At 48.7% G+C, this 14,180-nt stretch overlaps 1 protein-coding gene across 1 annotated transcript in view; it reads right to left on the bottom strand.

Annotated features, from left to right (window-relative positions):
* The window catches only part of LOC140474497 (ATP-binding cassette sub-family C member 10-like), a gene marked incomplete at its 5' end in the record, with an annotated part of 35,336 nt that extends 24,380 nt beyond the window's left edge, over positions 1 to 10,956 (bottom strand). The window contains one exon of the mRNA XM_072567705.1: positions 10,703 to 10,956. Within this exon, the coding sequence (XP_072423806.1) occupies positions 10,703 to 10,956 (254 nt within the window). The remainder of the gene's footprint in view (positions 1 to 10,702) is intronic.
* Between the last annotated feature and the right edge of the window lie 3,224 nt (positions 10,957 to 14,180).

Below are 14,180 nucleotides of genomic sequence, written 5' to 3'. Positions count from 1 at the left end.
AACAGACTTTGGAAAGGTGCAGAAGCCACAGGGTAGTAGTCATGGGCGATTTCAACTTCCCAAATATTGATTGGAAGCTCGTTAGATCAAATAGATTGGACAGGGCGGTGTTTGTGCAGTGTGTCCAGGAAGCTTTTCTAACTCAGTATGTAGATTGTCCGACCAGAGGGGAGGCCATATTGGATTTGGTACTCGGTAACGAACCGGGACAAGTGATGGGCTTGTTAGTGGGTGAGCATTGTGGTGATGGTGACCACAATTCTGTGACTTTCACCTTGGTTATGGAGAGAGATAGGTGCGTGCAACAGGGTAGGTTTTACAATTGGGGGAACGGTAAATACGATGCTGCAAGACAGGATCTGAGGAGCATAAATTGGGAGCATAGGCTGTCAGGGAAGGATGTCGTTGAAATGTGGAACTTTTTCAAGAAGCAGATACGACATGTCCTTGATATGTATGTACCTGTCAGGCAGGAAAGAGATGGCCGTGTGAGGGAGCCTTGGTTGACAAGGGAGGTTGAATGTCTTGTAAGGAGGAAGAAGGAGGCTTACATAAGGTTGAGGAAACAAGGTTCAGACAGAGTGTTGGAGGGATACAGGATAGCCAGGAGGGAGCTGAAGAAAGGGATTAGGAGAGCTAAGAGAGGACGTGAAAAATCTTTGTTGGGTAGGATCAAGGATAACCCCAAGGCCTTTTATGCATATGTGAGAAACATGAGAATGACGAGAACGAGGGTAGGTCCGATCAAGGACAGTAGTGGGAGACTGTGTATTGAGTCAGAAGAGATAGGAGAGGTCTTGAATGAGACCTTTTCTTCAGTATTTACAAATGAGAGGGACCGTATTGTTGAAGAGGAGAGTGTGAAACGGACTGGTAAGCTAGAAGAGATACTTGTTAGGAAGGAAGATGTGTTGGGCATTTTGAACAACTTGAGGATAGACAAGTCCCCCGGGCCTGACGGGATATACCCTAGGATTATGTGGGAAGCAAGAGAGGAAATTGCAGTAGCGTTGGCAATGATCTTTTCATCTTCACTGTCAACAGGGGTAGTACCAGGGGACTGGAGAGTGGCGAATGTTGTGCCCCTGTTCAAAAAAGGGAATAGGGATAACCCCGGGAATTACAGGCCAGTTAGTCTTACTTCTGTGGTAGACAAAGTAATGGAAAGGGTACTGAGGGATAGGATTTATGAGTATCTGGAAAGACACGGCTTGATTAGGGACAGCCAGCACGGATTTGTGAGGGGTAGGTCTTGCCTTACAAGTCTTATTGCATTCTTTGAGGAGGTAACCAAGCATGTGGATGAGGGTAGAGCAGTGGATGTAGTGTACATGGATTTTAGTAAGGCATTTGATAAGGTTCCCCATGGTAGGCTTATGCGGAAAGTCAGGAGGCATGGGATAGAGGGAAATTTGGCCAATTGGATAGAAAACTGGCTAACCGGTCGAAGTCAGAGAGTGGTGGCAGATGGTAAATATTCAGCCTGGAGCCCAGTTACAAGTGGAGTTCCGCAGGGATCAGTTCTGGGTCCTCTGCTGTTTGTAATTTTTATTAATGACTTGGAAGAGGGAGTCAAAGGGTGGGTCAGTAAATTAGCAGATGATACGAAGATTGGTGGAGTTGTGGATAGTGAGGAGGGCTGTTGTCGGCTGCAAAGAGACTTAAATATGATGGAGAGCTGGGCTGAGGAGTGGCAGATGGAGTTCAACCCTGTCAAGTGTGAGGTTGTCCATTTTAGAAGGACAAATAAGAATGCAGAATACAGGGTTAATGGTAGGGTTCTTAGTAAGGTGGAGGAGTAGAGGGATCTTGGGGTCTATGTTCATAGATCTTTGAAAGTTGCCACTCAGGTGGATAGAGCTTGTAAGAAGGCCTATGGTGTATTAGCGTTCATTAGCAGAGGGATTGGATTCAAGAGTCGTGAGGTGATGTTGCAGCTGTACAGGACCTTGGTCAGGCCATATTTGGAGTACTGTGTGCAGTTCTGGTTGCCTCACTTTAGGAAAGATGTGGAAGCTTTGGAGAGGGTGCAGAGGAGATTTACCAAGATGTTGCCTGGAATGGAGAATAGGTCGTACAAGGATAGGTTGAGAGTGCTATGCCTTTTCTCATTGGAATGGTGAAGGATGAGGGGTGACTTGATAGAGGTTTATAAGATGATCAGGGGAATAGATAGAGTAGACAGTCAGAAACATTTTCCCCGGGTATAACAGAGTGTTACAAGGGGACATAAATTTAAGGTGAATGGTGGAAGGTATAGGGGAGATGTCAGGGGTAGGTTCTTTACCCAGAGAATGGTGGAGGCATGGAATGCACTGCCTGTGGGAGTGGCAGAGTCAGAATCATTGATGACTTTTAAGCGGCAATTGGATAGGTACATGGATAGGTGCTTAAGCTAGGACAAATGTTCGGTACAATATCGTGGGCCGAAGGGCCTGTTCTGTGCTGTATTGTTCTATGTTCTATGTACCTCTGAACCAAGAGGCCTGGCTTCAAGTCCCACCTGCTGCAGAGGCATGGCAAAACATTTCTGAATAGGGTGATGAGCAAAATCTACATTATTGAGTGAGGCTCCTTGGACTTTAAATGTTGGTGGTTTTCAGCAAGGAGGTTGGAAGAACGAGGTACCTTCGATCAAGGGCTGGAAAGGGACAATGTGAGTGATCATTGAACACAAGGCAAAGCTATTAAATCCAAGCAGCAATGTCCACAGTGGGTGTGTGGCTGACCAACCTTCCCAAATGAGTGGGTGAATGAACAGTGATCACTGGGGGTTGGTTCACCCAGGAGAAGGTATTGGCCAGGTTCACATTTTGGTAAAATGTTTAGGATAATGGTGAAGGACAGAGGGCCATGGATGGGCTGAGTGGCCCGAAAGAGAGGATAGTACAAAAGAAAAATAGTACAAAAGAAAGTGAGTTCACAGTGTCATGTCAGAAACAATGAGAAAAACAGCAATTGTGCAATAGGACAGGAAATTACAAGTACAGATCATAACTTGAAAAGACTAGACAATAAACTTAATCAAAAATAAAACGATTGTCTGTAGATTCTGGAGATCTGAAACGAACAAAAAGAAATTGCTGGAGAAATCCAGCAGGTCTGGCAACAGCTGTGAAGGGAAAACAGTGTTCTGAAGAAGGATCACTGGACTCGAAATATTCACCATGAATTCAATTAGGCACAGTACCTATGTCGGATCGAAATTGCTGGAAAAGTTCAACAGGTCTCACATCATGTGTGGAGAGAAATCAAGTTTAATGTTTCGGGTGCAGTCACCTTTCCTCGAAGAAGATTGGAATGTAGGTGTTCTGCAAAGCAGTCACCATTCTATACTTCATTTCCCTAACGCAGAGGTGAGCACATTGTGAGCAGCGAACGCAGTCGAATGTCAGGCAGGCAGGCAGGCCAGCACAATGGGAGGAGGAGCTGTGCATCCAACTCTGAGTAGCAGGAAAGCTCTTCCATTCTGAGTGAGTGATGGGAAGGAGATGCAAACTTGGTGTCAGCTTTGGGGAATGCCTACCTTCCGTCTGTAAAAACAACTCTGTGCTTCCAGTTGCCTGTCACGTTAACACCCCACCGTGTTCCCTGGGCAACATCCCTGCCTCAGGCTTGCTGCAGTGCTCCAGGGAAGAACAGCATCTCATTTTCCACTTGGGGACCCTGCAGCCCTCTGGACTCAATATCGAGTTCAATAACTTTACAGCTTGACCATCTCCTTCCATGTCTTTTACCCAGTTCAGCTCATGTTGTGATTGGGTTGTTTTCACCACAGTCAACCCATTTTCACCCACTTGTCACCTCTATTCTCATCTATACCCTTCTCCTCTTCCCTGGATACAATCAACAATCCCCTTAACTTTTCTGTCCTCTCTCTCTGTGGACTCTGTCTCCATCTATCTATTCACTACTTTCCCCTCCCTCCCCCATCATCAACAAATACATCAACCCTAGACCGATACATGAATGGCCAGTGAGCAGAAGGTGGAGGATCTGGGTTGGCATAGGCTTGGAGGGCCATAGGGCCTGTTCCTGTGCTGTAAGCTTCTTTGTTCTTTTCCTGGAGAGTTTCCGTTCTGAAGAAGGGTCACCGGACTCAAAATGTCAACTATTTTCTCTCGACATGGTTGCAAAACCTGCTGAGTCTCTCCAGAAATTGCTGTTTTTGTGTGAGAATTAAGATTTTGTGCCTTTCTCCTGTCTTTTCCCATTCCACTGCCACCCAGTGCTTATCTTTTAATAATTATCCAATACCTTCTTGAATACTCAGTTGAATCCAACTCCACCACACTAGTCGACGGTCCATTTCAGACACAAATCATTGGTTGTGGGAAAACTTTCTTCCCATGTCACATTTGCAACTTCTGCAAAACACTTCTTTAAATCTATGCCCTCTCATCTTTAATCCTTTTACGAGCTGAAACAATTTCTCTATTTATTTTGTCCAGATTGCTCATGATTTTGCAATCTTTGCTGAGGTCTCTGTGAGGCTTTCTTCTCTGCTGTGGAAGGGAACGCATACAAACTGAAGTCGGAGTTGGACTGCAATCTAACTAAAATACAGGGAGAAGTCTCCGACTTGGAAAAGTCAAGTGGTGCACATTTTTAGCTGTGGAAGATAATGGTGAATGGGCACCAAGGAGTCTTTCAGTCAGGGAAATACTAACGACAGCCTTCATATCGTCTGAGCTGCAGGTTCCTGCAAATCCAGTGCCGCAGGGCAGCCAGAGATATCCCAAATCTGCTCACATCTCGCTGCTCTTTCTCTCTCAATGTGGATAAAAACACAAGGAAACCAAGAAAGCTTCAGAGAAAGGATTCTAACACAAAAAGACCAAAATACCCTGGATCCGTAGTGGAATAAAATGACCAGCACTTTACAGACAACAGCATGTCAACAGTGTGCAAGTGTAAAAGCAGTTATGTGAGACAATTTAACGTACTGCTTGATCTTCAGAACATTGTTCCTTATGTATAGGATTGTTCCATTTATAACATACCCATCTGTCTTCTGGCAATTTGAAGTGTGAATGTTTTTAAGACAAAGCTAGTTTTTTGAACGGTGTAGGGATTCTGGGATCTGGTGGGTGGGGCTGGGGGGCAATGGAGCTGAGTGCATGAGCTTCCTGAACAGTGGACTGGGCCTGACAGGCCAGAAGGCATCCTGCTGCCCTGAGCTCGGAGATTTGTCAGTGTTTGTGTGTTCATGGTTTTTAAGGAGGGACAATCTCGGTTGTTCTGTCGAAGATTTGGAATCCTCTCTTTCAACTGCCCTCTGTTAAAATGAAGAGCAAGAACAACCACCTCTCCAGTAGTTCCTAGTGCTGTTGCAGATTGACAGCCTCGGCAGTTCACACAGCCAGAGAGATGTCGAGCACGGAAACAGACCCTTCAGTCCAACCTGTCCATGCCGACTAGATATCCCAGCCTAATCTACTCTCACCTGCCAGCACCCAGCCCGTATCGCTCCAAACCCTTCCTATTGATATACTCAGCCACATGCCTTTTAAATGCTGCAATTATACCAGCCTCCATTATTTCCTCTGGCAGCTCATTCCATCCACGAACCACCCTCTGAGTGAAAAAGTCACCCTTTATTTCCATTTTATATCTTTCCCCTCTCACCCTAAACCTATGCCCTCTAGTTCTGGACTCCCCGACCCAGGTAAAAGACTTTGCCTGTTTATCCTATCCATGCCCCTCATAATTTTGTAAACCTCTATACGGTCACCCCTCGGCCTCTGACACTCCGGAAAACAGCCCCAGCCTGTTCAGCATCTCCCTGTAGCTCAAATCCTCCAACCCTGGCAACAAGCTTGTAAATCTTTTCTGAACCCTTTCAAGGTTCACAATATCTTTCCGATAGGAAGGAGACCAGAATTGCATGCAATATTCCAACAGTGGCCTAACCAATGTCCTGTACAGCCGCAACATGACCTCCCAACTCCTGCACTCAATACTCTGACCAATAAAGGAAAACCTACCAAACACCTTCTTCACTATCCTATCTACCTGCGACTCCACTTTCAAGGAGCTATGAACCTGCACTCCAAGGTCTCTTTATTCAGCAACACTCCCCAGAAGCTTACCATTAAGTGTATAAGTCCTGCTCTGATTTGCTTTCCAAAATACAGCACCTCATTTATTAAAATTAACTCCGTCTGCCACTTCTCATTGGCCCATCTGATCAAGATCCTGTTGTAATGTGTTCGCTGTCCATTACACCTCCAATTTTGGTGTCATCTGCAAACTTACTAACTATACCTCTTATGCTCACATCCAAATCACTTATATAAATGAGGCCTTTGCTTTGTTTTCCTGTTGAAGTCAGACTGCCACACCTCTTCCAGGTATGCCCACCGTGAAGAGCTTCTGCTCCCCTCTGACAGGATTTGTATTTTCTCTTGTGGTCAGCACAAACCCCAATTTCTCCAAGCTGCTATCAGTTCTGATCCAGAAAACATTGAGGAGCTCAAGAGGGACTACGCAGGTTGGAGAACCATGAAGCCCCTCTTTGAGTCCCCAGCAGACTGGTGGGAAACAGTAAAAGGGAACATCAAGAGGTTCTTCATCCTCAAAGGTGTTCAGGAGGCGAGAGAGAGGCGGGGAAAACTGTCCCAGCTCCAGGAAGGTTTGCAGAACCTGCTCCTGCTGCAGACGATGGGGGTGGATGTCACGGAGGACCTCCAGGAGGTGAAGGGCCAGCATGCCCTGCTCTTTGCCTTGGAGGCCTCCAAGATAATCTTCCGGTCCAGGGTCCGCTCGATTGAGTAGGACGAGACATGCTCACGTTTCTTCTTCCAGAAGGTGCACAAAGAGAGCACCGTGCTCAGCAGCCTGAAGGAAGAAGATGGCTCGATAACGTCATCTCAGGCTGACATCATGAGGATCAGTAAATCGTTCTATGCCAGTCTGTATGAAGTGAAGCCAACCGACAGCGTGGCCTCCCAGTCATTCCTGTCCTCTATCACGGAGGTCTTAGACGACAAAACACGGGAGAGGCTGGACCAGCCGCTATCTCTGGACGAGCTGACCAAGGCCCTCAAGTCTTTCGAAAAGAATAAAACTCCCGGAAGCGACGGCTTACCGGTCGAGCTCTATTCTGCTCTGTGGGACTTGATTGGCCAGGACCTGCTGGAGGTGTATGTCAGTATGTTTCGGGCAGGTACCATGAGTGAATCCATGAGGAAAGGCATCATCACCCTCATCTACAAGCGGAAGGGGGAGAGGGAGGAACTCAAAAATTGGAGACCAATCTCACTGTTGAATGCGGATTATAAAATTCTGTCAAAGGTAATCGCCAACCGGGTCAGGTCTGCTCTGGGGTCGGTGATTCATCCCGACCAAACCTGTGCTGTACCGGGCAGGAAGATCACTGAGAGTCTCGCACTCCCCTCAGGGATACGATCGCCTACGTGCAGGACAGAAGGTGGGACACCTGCCTGATCAGCCTGGACCAGGAGAAAGCCTTTGACAGGATATCACACAGGTATATGAGAGACGTTCTCTCCATAATAGACTTTGGAGAGGGAATCTGCAATTGGATCAGACTGCTCTACACCAACATTGTCAGTGCAGTCTCAATCAATGGGTGGGAATCAGATAGCTTCCCAGTCAGATCTGGAGTCAGGCAGGGCTGCCCTCTCTCTCCTGCCTTGCTTGTGTGCTGCATAGAGCCATTTGCCGAGTCCATCAGGAAGGATGCGAACCTGAGAGGGGGTGACTATTCCTGGCAGCGGGGGCCTGCAGGTTAAGGCCTCCTTGTACATGGATGATGTCGCCGTTTTCTGCTCGGATCCGCTGTCCGTGCACAGACTCATGTGCATATGTGACCAGTTCGAATGGGCCTCAGGGGCTAAGGTAAACAGAGGCAGGAGTGAGACCATGCTCTTCGGGAACTGGGCCGACCAATCCTCGATCCCCTTCACCGTCAGGACCGACCAACTGAAGGTGCTGGGTATTTGGTTCGGGGTGGGGGGGGGGGCTGAGGCATGCGCCAAGTCTTGGGAGGAGCATACCAGCAAAGTGAGGCAGAAACTGGGCAGACGGAAGCTACGGTCGCTCTCCATCGTGGGAAAAAACCTAGTCATCAGGTGTGAGGCACTGTCATTGCTGTTATACGTGGCACAGGTCTGGCCTATTCCCAGGACCTGTGCCGCTGCAGTCACCCGGGCCATCTTCCAGTTTATGTGGAGGTCAAAGATGGACCGGGTCCGAAGGGACTCGCTGTATAAAGATCTGGGCAACAGGGGAAAAAAATACACCCAATGCCACCCTCACCCTGATGGCCACCTTTTTGTGTGGCTGCATCAAGCTGTGCGTGGATCCCCGGTACACAAATACCAAGTGTCACTACGTACTGAGGTTCTACCTGTCCCCGGTGTTGCGGAGGATGGGCCTGGCCTCGCTGCCGCGGAACGGTCAGAGTAGTTGGACCGTTCCGTATCACCTGTCCTTTGTGGAGAAGTTTATGAAGAAAAACACCTTTGACCACAAGTCCATCAGGAAGTGGTCAGCACGTTGTGTCCTTGAGACCATTTGGGAAAAGGAGAGGGTGGATCCTATCGAGCGGTTCCCTGAGCAGACTGTCAAAGCCATTTGGCAGAATGCCTCACCGCCAGAACTTTCCAACAAGCACTAAGACATGGCTTGACTGGTGGTGAGAAGGGCTCTGCCTGTGAGATCCTTTATGCACGCCCGGACTCTCGGTCTCACCGCACGCTGCCCTCGAAGCGGCTGCGGGGGGGACGAGACTGTCACACACCTCCTTCTGGAATGTGCCTATGCAGAAGAAGTCTGGAGAGGAATGCAGTGGTGTTTGTCGAGGTTCATCCCGAGCAGCGCCGTGATGCAGGACTCCGTGCTCTACGGTCTGTTCCCCAGGACTCACACCGAGACGAACATCGACTGTGTCTGGAGGATCATCAACTCGGTGAAGGACGCTCTCTGGGCAGTCCGAAACCTGTTGATCTTCCAGCTGAAGGAGTTGACCCCGACTGAGTGTTGCAGACTGGCTCATTCCAAGGTCCAGGACCACGTGTTGAGGGACGCACTGAAGCTTGGGGCAGCTGCCGCCAAGGCACGGTGGGGAAAGACCACCGTGTAACATCTGCCTGCCTAAGAAGAACAGGGGGCCCACGCAGTCACTTGGGCTCTGCTGACACCTCAGCTAAATATATGGACATATGATTGATAAACATACAGACCTGTATATACAAATGATAAATTGTGATCTCTGATTGTAAATGTTTACGTATGTATGGCATGACCAACTGTACAGACCATCAAATTATTTTATGAATAAAGTATATTTTTGAAATAAAAAAAAATTCTGATGAAGAGTCACTAGGCAAGATATTAACTCTGCTTTCTGCCCACACTCATTGCCAGACCTAATTTTCACCAGCAATTTCAGTTTTTGTTTCAGATACTCAGCATCCACAATTCTTTGGTTTATTTCCTAAAATCCGGATTTGTTTTCCCTCATGAGATGTGGTCATTGTTGGTCACACCAGCAATTTTTGCCCACCCCTAGTTGCCCCTTGAGAAGGTGGGGGTGAGCTGCATTCTTGAACTGCTGCAGTCCACATGTTGAAGGCAGACCAACAATGCCCTGAGGGAGGGAATTCCAGGATTTTAACCCAGTAACACTGAAGGAAAATAATGTATTTCCAAGTCAGGATGGTGACTGGTGTGCAGGGGATTTTGAAGGTGGTGGTGTTCCCATACATCTGCTGCCCTTGTCCTTCCAGATGGTAGTGGTTGTGGGTTTGGAAGGTGTTGTCTGAGGATTTTGGTGAGTTTCTGCTGTGCATGTTGTCGGTAGTACACACTGTTGCTACTGAGCATCAGTGATAGAGGGAATAGATGTTTCTGGGGCTGCTTTATCTTGGATAGTGTTGAACTTCGGGAGTATTGTTGGGGTGGCACTCATCTCGGCAAGTGGGGAGTATTCCATCACACTCCTGATTGTCCCTTGTAGGTGATGGACAGGCTTTGGGGAATCAGGAGGTGGGTTCCTATCCTCTGACCTCCTTTGTAGCCATTGTGTTTATGTGGCAAGTCCAGCTGAGTGCGTGGTCAGTGATAACCCCAAGGATGCTAACAGTGGGGGATTCAGTGATCACAATGCCACTGGTTGGCAAGCAGTGGTGGTTAGACTCTTTTGTGGGACATTGTTATAGCCTGAATATTGTGCAATCATTAGATAACATCCCCACTTCGGACTCCTTCTTCTGACTCAAGGTTCCTTTGACAGCACCTTCCAAACCTGGAACCTATACTACCTGAAAATGATAGATGTCATTGGAGAGCAGCAGATGTTTGGGAACACTAACAGCCACTGGGCTGGAATGGTAGAACTATGGGACAAACTCCTGGAATTCCTTCCTCACTGCATATGCAATTCAAGAAAGCATCGCAGCAATGTTTCTCCGGGGCGGTTAGGGATGGACATTAGGTGCTGGTCTACCCTCTGATAGACTGGCTGCTGATATCCACTACAGGACAATGATCACAGGGCTCACCTGTACTCAGATGTATAAACAGGCACAAAGGATCAGATATATATACATATCTCTGTAAATAACTTTGTAAAAGGATCAAGTACCCTGTCCGTCACTAACTCACTCTCAAGTTTGAACATCTGCTTCCACCAACAGTGCACAGGAACAATCCTCCCTCATTGTCAATCTCTTACCGAATGTCCCTCAAGCTGGCTGTTTTTATATCGATGTTGTCAATGAAAATCTGACCCTCGCTCAACTCCACCAACCGGAAGAGTGCGAGAAACAACGTGGACTTTCCTGAGCCTGTCCGTCCAACAATTCCCACTTTCTCTCCTGCACCAATCTTCAGACTAATTCCATCGAGAGCATGAGGAAGCCCCTCCCGATATTTAAGGACCACATCCTTGAACAGTATCACACCATGCTGTGGCCACGAGGAAGGAACCTACAACGACAACAACACAACAGGTTACTTTGTAGCGTGCAGAGACAATGTCAAATTGTAGCATGCTGAAACAATGTTCTCTAACATGTTCTATGTAAAAATGGTTGGAAAAACAACTGAATGTTACTTGCATGACACACAGACAGCTATATTCAGTACTGCAGTATTTTAGAGCATGGATTCCTTCATACAACATACTCCAGTTGGCTTGGTTCCTTCAGTCTTTTGCAGGACAATGGTCAATATCGCCAGCAGTCCTAGTCCATTCCAATTTGGGTGGGTCCAGGATTGAAGGCTTTCCTTCAGAGTAATTTGCCAGGTTTCCTTTGGCTAGCCAAAGTCTTCCCTTACCTACCTGCTGGTGTCTGTCCAGTTACTGTCAATGGCTATGTCCAGGAGACGAGTTACAAATCCAGCCAGTCTCACAATGTCCTGTTGATATCTTTGACCAGCCTTGTGGACCCCTTGTTGATGTGGTCTCTTCAAGTGGTGCCCAGCATCTTATCGAGGTTGCAAATCCCAATTTGGTGACATGTTTGCTATTCTCTTCCATGTTTCATTGGCACAGCTTGCAGTTGGTACATTGTGGTCATGTAGAGTTGCAGTTTGATGGTTGTGTTGATGGTGATTGATGCCCATAGCTACTGGAGTCATGAAACAGGTGATGCTGCTTAACGAATTCTTGTGGATCAATACATCACCCTCCCAGGAGATGGAGCTCCCTCGATTGATGGTGTTGGGAGTTACATCCTGTCATCATTGCCTGAGCCTTCTTACAGCTTATATATTGACCAATCTTGGCATTTCTATTCTCAAGACATATTGAGGAGCACACCCAACTCTTTAGCCAGCAAGGCAACATTGTTTGTGAAATCTGGCCCCAGCAACTGGTTATGTTGGCACAGGATGCCAAAACCTGCCCCACCCACCACTTTTGTTATGAGAGAATAAACGGCCTGGGGAGAGTAAAGAGCCTTGGCTCACTCGATGAAGACGTCCTTGCCTTTCCAAATGTACGTAAATGCTGTCCATCACCAAATGTCCATCACCCTGTGAACTTTGGTTCAATACACCAAAGTTCATGTCTAGATCAATAATGTACACAATGAACAACAAAGACTCCAATATTGACACCTGGGGTACACCACTGGACACACGCTCCACAACACAAGAAAAAATCCCTTTGACCATTACACTCCGCCTCCAGCCAGTATGCCACTTATGGATCAAACCTCCAAACTGATCTGGATCCCAGAGATCCCCACCTTCTTGACCAACCACCCAAGTGAGAACTTCGCAAAAGCTTTCCCAAAGTCCATGTAGACTTTGTCTACTGCACTGCCCCGATCACACTAACTGACAGGTAAGGTCAGTGCGTACACACCGCCCAGATCACACTCACTGACAGGTAAGGTCAGTGCGTACACACCGCCCCGATCACACTCACTGACGGGTAAGGTCAGTGCGTACACACCGCCCCGATCACACTCACTGACAGGTAAGGTCAGTGAGTACACACCGCCCCGATCACACTCACTGACGGGTAAGGTCAGTGCGTACACACCGCCCCGATCACACTCACTGACGGGTAAGGTCAGTGCGTACACACCGCCCAGATCACACTCACTGACAGGTAAGGTCAGTGAGTACACACCGCCCCGATCACACTCACTGACGGGTAAGGTCAGTGCGTACACACCGCCCCGATCACACTCACTGACGGGTAAGGTCAGTGCGTACACACCACCCCGATCACACTCACTGACAGGTAAGGTCAGTGAGTACACACCGCCCCGATCACACTCACTGACGGGTAAGGTCAGTGCGTACACACCGCCCCGATCACACTCACTGACAGGTAAGGTCAGTGAGTACACACCGCCCCGATCACACTCACTGACAGGTAAGGTCAGTGAGTACACACCGCCCCGAACACACTCACTGACGGGTAAGGTCAGTGCGTACACACCGCCCCGATCACACTCACTGACGGGTAAGGTCAGTGCGTACACACCGCCCCGATCACACTCACTGACAGGTAAGGTCAGTGCGTACACACCGCCCCGATCACACTCACTGACAGGTAAGGTCAGTGAGTACACACCGCCCCGATCACACTCACTGACAGGTAAGGTCAGTGAGTACACACCGCCCCGATCACACTCACTGACAGGTAAGGTCAGTGAGTACACACCGCCCCGATCACACTCACTGACGGGTAAGGTCAGTGAGTACACACCGCCCCGATCACACTCACTGACAGGTAAGGTCAGTGCGTACACACCGCCCCGATCACACTCACTGACGGGTAAGGTCAGTGAGTACACACCGCCCCGATCACACTCACTGACAGGTAAGGTCAGTGAGTACACACCGCCCCGATCACACTCACTGACGGGTAAGGTCAGTGAGTACACACCGCCCCGATCACACTCACTGACGGGTAAGGTCAGTGAGTACACACCGCCCCGATCACACTCACTGACGGGTAAGGTCAGTGAGTACACACCGCCCCGATCACACTCACTGACAGGTAAGGTCAGTGAGTACACACCGCCCCGATCACACTCACTGACGGGTAAGGTCAGTGAGTACACACCGCCCCGATCACACTCACTGACAGGTAAGGTCAGTGCGTACACACCGCCCCGATCACACTCACTGACGGGTAAGGTCAGTGAGTACACACCGCCCCGATCACACTCACTGACAGGTAAGGTCAGTGAGTACACACCGCCCCGATCACACTCACTGACGGGTAAGGTCAGTGAGTACACACCGCCCCGATCACACTCACTGACGGGTAAGGTCAGTGAGTACACACCGCCCCGATCACACTCACTGACACGTAAGGTCAGTGCGTACACACCGCCCCGATCACACTCACTGACGGATAAGGTCAGTGCGTACACACCGCCCCGATCACACTCACTGACAGGTAAGGTCAGTGAGTACACACCGCCCCGATCACACTCACTGACAGGTAAGGTCAGTGAGTACACACCGCCCCGATCACACTCACTGACGGGTAAGGTCAGTGCGTACACACCGCCCCGATCACACTCACTGACAGGTAAGGTCAGTGCGTACACACCGCCCAGATCACACTCACTGACGGGTAAGGTCAGTGCGTACACACCGCCCCGATCACACTCACTGACAGGTAAGGTCAGTGCGTACACACCGCCCCGATCACACTCACTGACAGGTAAGGTCAGTGAGTA

The sequence above is a fragment of the Chiloscyllium punctatum genome, unplaced genomic scaffold (genome assembly GCF_047496795.1).
Source record: "Chiloscyllium punctatum isolate Juve2018m unplaced genomic scaffold, sChiPun1.3 scaffold_1030, whole genome shotgun sequence".
NCBI lineage: Eukaryota > Metazoa > Chordata > Chondrichthyes > Orectolobiformes > Hemiscylliidae > Chiloscyllium > Chiloscyllium punctatum.
This window is presented reverse-complemented; position numbering and strand designations above follow the sequence as displayed.